Source organism: Sarcophilus harrisii, chromosome 1 (assembly GCF_902635505.1).
Source record: "Sarcophilus harrisii chromosome 1, mSarHar1.11, whole genome shotgun sequence".
NCBI classification, from domain to species: Eukaryota; Metazoa; Chordata; class Mammalia; order Dasyuromorphia; family Dasyuridae; genus Sarcophilus; species Sarcophilus harrisii.
In genome coordinates, this window is record NC_045426.1 from 338,835,632 (window position 1) to 338,841,757 (window position 6,126).

The 6,126-nt window shown below is 37.5% G+C and overlaps 1 protein-coding gene across 1 annotated transcript; it reads left to right on the forward strand.

The window, feature by feature from the left end:
- The first annotated feature begins 4,467 nt into the window (after positions 1-4,467).
- On the forward strand, positions 4,468-5,772 carry HBZ (hemoglobin subunit zeta). The gene is made up of 3 exons (XM_003761933.4): positions 4,468-4,658; positions 5,085-5,289; positions 5,522-5,772. Exons 1-3 carry the CDS (start codon positions 4,564-4,566, stop codon positions 5,648-5,650), a joined length of 429 nt encoding a protein of 142 aa, XP_003761981.1. The 5' UTR covers positions 4,468-4,563; the 3' UTR covers positions 5,651-5,772.
- The last annotated feature ends 354 nt before the right edge of the window (positions 5,773-6,126 follow it).

The following is a 6,126-nucleotide window of genomic DNA, read 5'->3' on the forward strand; positions in this document are numbered from 1 at the left end:
CATTTTCTATCCCCTAATGGAATAATTTTGGATCAGTGCATTGCTTAAAAGAGGCAAGTCCATCACAATTGATCATTACACAATCTTGTTGTTATTGTGTACAATCTCTTCTGGTTTTGCTCATTTCACTCAGCATCAGTTTATATGTCTTTCCAGGCTTTTCTGAAGTTAGCCTGCTTACCATAATTTATTCAGCCATTTCTCAATAGATGAGCATCCACTTAATTTCCACATCCTTGCCACCACAAAAATGGCTGCTACAAACATTTTTGCACATGTGGATCCTTTCCCCTCTTTTATTCTCGTTGGGATACAGATCCAGTAGTGATACTGCTGGATCAAAGGGCATGCACAGTTTTATTGTCCTTCAAGCATAATTCCAAATTAAAGCACTTTATTTTCATGATTTTATTTGTGAGGCAACCCATTCTTCACAGTGATGTCCAACCTTCCTTCTTGTTTATAGATTTGCACATCTCCTTCCTCTGCTCATAATCCTTCAATAGTTTCCTATTGCCTTCTGAGTAAAGTTCAAACTTTCTAGCCTGGCATTAAATGTCCTTCCCCATATGATATCCTCTTGCTTTTTGAATCTTTTTTTCACACATGCTGCAGACTCCATCCAAATTAGGATATTTGTTATTTGATGTGAAAAGCCCTCCATAATTTCTTTTTTGCCATTACTCATGTTGTTTTTCCCCATACCTTCTCTACACTTGTGCTGTCAAATTCCTTTTAATGTTCAATTCAAATGCTATGAGTTATACATCTTTCCCCAACATCCTAATAAGTAAGGATAAGATGTCACTTTTTTTTAAAAGATATATTCAATTACATATAAAGATAATGTTCAACATTAAATTTTTAAATAAGATTTTGAGTTCCATTTTTTTCTACCTCCTTCCTTCCCACCTGCTTTCCCCAAGATAGCAAGCAATCTGATATAGATTTTACATGGTTAATCATGTTAAACATATTTCCATATTAGTTATGTCATGAAAAAGGAAAAAGAACAAAAGAGAAAAAAACATTAAAAAAAGAAGTGAAAACAGCATGCTTCTATCTGCATTCAGGCTCTAGTTCTTTCTCTAAATGTGAATAACATCTTCCATCATGAATCTTTTGGAATTGTCTTGGATCAGATATCATTCTTGAACCTACATCTCTTGGGGAATTAATCACAAGTGACTTAGTAATGTAATTGTTACTGTATTATCATATTCTTCTAATACACTACAAACTTCATGAAAGTAAGGATCATGTTCTATGCAAACTTTGTATTTGTTCCAGTGTGTAGCACAGTGTTTTGTAGACAATGGATAATGAATAAATGTTTGCAAAATTGAATTAAGTCATTATCCTTTTTTTTTTTTTTTTACAGATGAAGAAAATAAAGCCTAGAGAGATGAAACAACTTTAAGTGTCAGAACTGGGACTCAGACTCAGGTTTAAATCCAGCAGTCTTGCCACAGAGTCTCCCCTATAGCATGTCATCTTTACTTTTCTCTATTCTCTTCTTTCTTTCTCCTCTTTCCTTTCTCTTTCTTCCTAAGAGTCCAACCAGTCTATCAGCAACCTCCTAGATGCTGTATTCCTTCAAAGATAAATAGATCTCTGAAATCTTCACTGTAAAGGGGGTATCTAGGATAAAAGTAGTACAGTGATTAGAGAGCTGGGTTTAGCATCTGGAAGATTTATCTTCTTGAGTTTAAATCTGGCATGAGATACTTACTAGTTGCATGATCCTGGAAGAGTCACTTAACCTTGTTTCCTCAGTTTCCTCATCGGTAAAATGAGTTAGAAAAGAAAATGGCAAACTGTTCCAGTATTTTTGCCAAGAACACTCCAAATGAGAACATGGAGAGTTGGACACAGTCGAAAATGACTAACTAACCACAAAAGACAACTTTTCTCAGCACTCCTCCAGTGAAAATGGATTTATAGATTATGGGAATGATTTGGGACTTTTTATTCTATTCTAAATTTATTTAAATTTGGGACTATTTATTTTATTTTTATTCTATGGGAATTTATTTTATTCTGAGTGGTTGAAATACAAGAGGTTTGACTCTCAGTCTGAAGATAAGGAACAATAATATCATTTATTTTCATGGCTATAACTAGAGAATTATAAAGTGAAAATCAGGTCCTAGAATCATCTATTCTGGACAAGTCAGACCTCATGTGAATTCCTGAGTTCAATTTTATGCACTACACTTTAGTAGAACTTGTATCCAGTTGTATGTATCCAGTATAAATCAACCAGGATAGTGATGGGATGTAACACCATGTCATATGAGGTACATTTAAGAAAAGTGGGAATTAACCATTCTGGAGAGCAATTTAAAACTATGCCCAAAGAATTATACATAGATTTTAATCAACAGTACTACTGTTAGTTGTTTTTGGTTTTGCTTTTTTAAAGGAGAAAGGACCTATTTATACAAAAATATTTATAGCAACTCTTCGTGGTAGCAAAGAATTGGAAACTAATTTGAAATACAAAATTTTGCAAAGGTGAATGTTGAAAACTATCTTTGCATGTATTGGAAAAAATAAAATACTATTTAAAAAAAGAATTGGAAATTGAGGGAATGCCTAACTATTGGAGAATCACTGAACAAGTCATGGTATATGATTATGATGAAATACTATTATGTTACAAGAAATGATAAACAGGCTGATTTCAGAAAAATCCGGAAAGTCTTACATAAATTGATACAAAGTGAAGTGGGCCAGAAGAACATTGTGCACAATGATTCACAAAGTGAATAATTTAGCTATTCTCAACCATAAAATGATCCAAGGTAATTCCAAAGGATTCATGATGAAAAATGTAACCTAGGAAATGTGACCTAATTCTAGAAAAAGAACTGGTAGAGTCTAAATGCACATCAAAGTACACATTTTTCACTTTTTTCATGTTTTTTTTAATCTGTTTCTTCTTTTACAATGTAACTAATATAGAAACATATTTTGCATGGGGCACACATGTAATCTATATCAAATTGCTTACAATCTTAGGAAGAAAAGAGGGGGAAAGAGAAAATTTGGGACTCAAATTTTTTTTAAATGAATGTTTAAATTATTTTTATATGTAATTGGGAAAAAAGATTAAAAAAAAAGAAAAGTGGGAATCTTAGAGAAGAATTAGGAGGTACAAAGTATCTGATTTAAAATTTCTAAAGAACTGTTAGGATACTATTTCTCCCTCTCTGTTTTTCCCCAGGTCAGAACTGAATTCAAAATGAGTAGGGGAAGTTATAGTAAGGCAAATTTTGCTTCAATATATGGAAGAAGTCCGTAACAATTGGAGATAATCTAGATTGGAAGGGAAATCATGGACATTCTGTCTTTGGGAACGTTTATTCAGAGACTGAATGATCCCTATTATTGATGTTATAGAAAAGATTCTACCAAGCAATGCTAAATTGGACTAGGTAATATCAAAAATCTCTTCACTCCCAATATTCTGTGAGTAGAATATAATTAAATGCTAAGTTGTATGCTGGTAGAGTCTAAGTTCTTTAGGAATTCAAAGGAAAGAGATCAATGTGGGCTACAAGACCAAAAAGGACTTCTTAGAGAAGGTAGACCTTGATCTGGGCTTTTACTCTCATCTTTCTGTCCTCTTTTTTCATCCCCAGGTCCTTGAGGTTTTGCTTCTATAAGAATATATTCAATACCATTTATCAGTATCAAAGGGTGAGCTCATACAGCCAGTCTCAAAGCCAAGAAGATCCTGCCTCAATGGTTATTTTCTACTAAGTCATGGTAGCTATGTGACTCTAATAAAGCCACTCAATTTTAGTCTGTAAGTTGCAGAGAGGGTGCCGATCTGCATATATGGGGATATATATATCCCTATATATATATATATATATATATATATATATATATATATATATGGAGTTTTCTCATTCAAATGAAAATTCCCTGTACCATGAAAACCTAAGTCCAGTCCTATTCCTATATGCCATATAATCCTTGAATGATAGAACTGGAAAAGACCTGAGAAAACTCTTGCTCCAAACTTACCTTTTATAAAGGAAAAAGCAGAGCCCCAAAGAAAGAATTTTTCCAAAGTCACACAGCTATAAATTAAGTTTAAAGGTCAGGTATAAATTGTTAATATGCTGATATGTGCTTGTGGGCTTTCTGAGTTAATAAATTTAACTATAATTTTGGGTAACTGGACCTGGGCCCCTCAAACTTCCATATCTTCCCCTTGGACCTTGTAACCAGGGTTGTGGCCAACACCTTCTTTCTGAACCTTTGTTAAGATGGTAGAGATTGATAGACCATTCTTGCTCATTTCCTTTGCCTTTCTCCCCCCTCCTTGACCCATCTGTCCATCAGACTACTGTCTTTGACTGAGATAAGATGACCCCACCTCTTTGGGCTGTCCCCTCACCGTTCCTGGCCAATAGTAAGGGGCAACTGTCCAGCCCAGTTCTGGTCATAATCCTATATAAAGAAACCCTTGGAGACCAGACACTCATCCGGCTTTGTCCTGAGTTTCTACTGCAAGCAGAACTCAAGCTCATCTCAAACCTAGCCACCATGTCTCTGACCAAGACCGACAAGACCATCATTGTCACCATCTGGAACAAGATTGCCCCACAGGCTGATTCCATTGGTACTGAGACCCTGGAAAGGTAAGAGTGGATCCCAGGGGTAGGGATTCCATACTTTTCCCATTCATAATAACATTAGGGATTTGGGTTTCTTAGTCCCCTAGAACCATCAGAAAGTTCTAGGTTATAAGTCTACTACCACTTGCCTTTGGGCAATACAGAAGTCAGAAGAGCACTGCGGTTTCCAGGGATTAGTAGAGTATGAGGCTTAAGATTGGGATGCTTAGCGGAAAAAGAATTGACTAAAGGTTATGTTATTTGAAGAAGCTACTGAAAGAAATTGAGTTTAAAGCAGTATCATCAGTTTTGCATTTCCCCATCCTGACTATAGTACTTCTGTGCACATAATGACGAGTTAAACAGGGTGGAGATCATGGAACCAATTGAAAGGATGGTTCCCTTCTTTCTCTAAGCCTCAGCTAAGACTCTACCTGCTCTTCTCCCCAGACTCTTTTTCAGCTATCCCCAGACCAAGACTTACTTCCCCCACTTTGACCTGAGCCATGGCTCAGCCCAGCTGCATGGCCACGGCACCAAGGTGGTCAACGCCATTGGGGATGCTGTTAAGAGCATTGACAACATTTCAACTGCCCTGTCTAAGCTCAGTGAACTCCACGCCTACATCCTCCGAGTGGATCCTGTCAACTTCAAGGTGAGGACTTGGGATCAGGAAGGAACTGGATTTGATATCCACAAGGAATTGGAGTCCAACCCTACAGGGGTACATCCCCCCTTTCCCTATCCCTCTATGTCTCATCCTTTCAGTCTTCAATTAATCCCAAGACCTCATCTGGTTCTCATCCTACCCCTGATATATTGTCCCCTGCTCTCTTAATGGTTCACTTATCCCAGTCCCTATTGTCTCACCTCCTTTTCTCTTGCAGCTCCTATCTCACACCTTCCTGGTCACTGTGGCTGCTCGATTCCCAGCTGACTTCACTGCAGAGGCCCATGCTGCCTGGGACAAATTCCTCTCCATTGTGTCTTCAGTCCTGACCGAGAAGTACAGATGAGCACCCGGATCTAGAGCTCTGGGAGGACAGAAGGGGCTGGGTGGTCACCCACCCCCTACCCTGGTCCAGGCACCCTTCCCTTTGGTGCCTTTCCTACAGACTTGTCCTCTATGACCCTCAAATAAAAGGATAAACTTTATTTTCTGTCTCTCTGGTTATTTTTTCTGGTTATTAGTCCTTACTTTACTGACCCTTGGTATAGATCCAAGGCAGGGATGGGAAAGGGATGGCCAGAATCACAAACATTTTATCATGATTTTAACCGGTAAAAGTGTTTCTTCGTCCATCGTTTTACTTTTATCCCTAACCATAGATTTTAACCATCCAGGCCAAAACAGAAAGGAAACTTGGGTCTTATGGCCAAGCTGCGGGGTATATGTGTGTGGGTGTGAAATCTAGACAGATGTGACCCAGATGTGGATGAGCTCACTGTGCTTAGGTGGGTTGACCTGATGTGTATGCATAGGCAAGCTTGT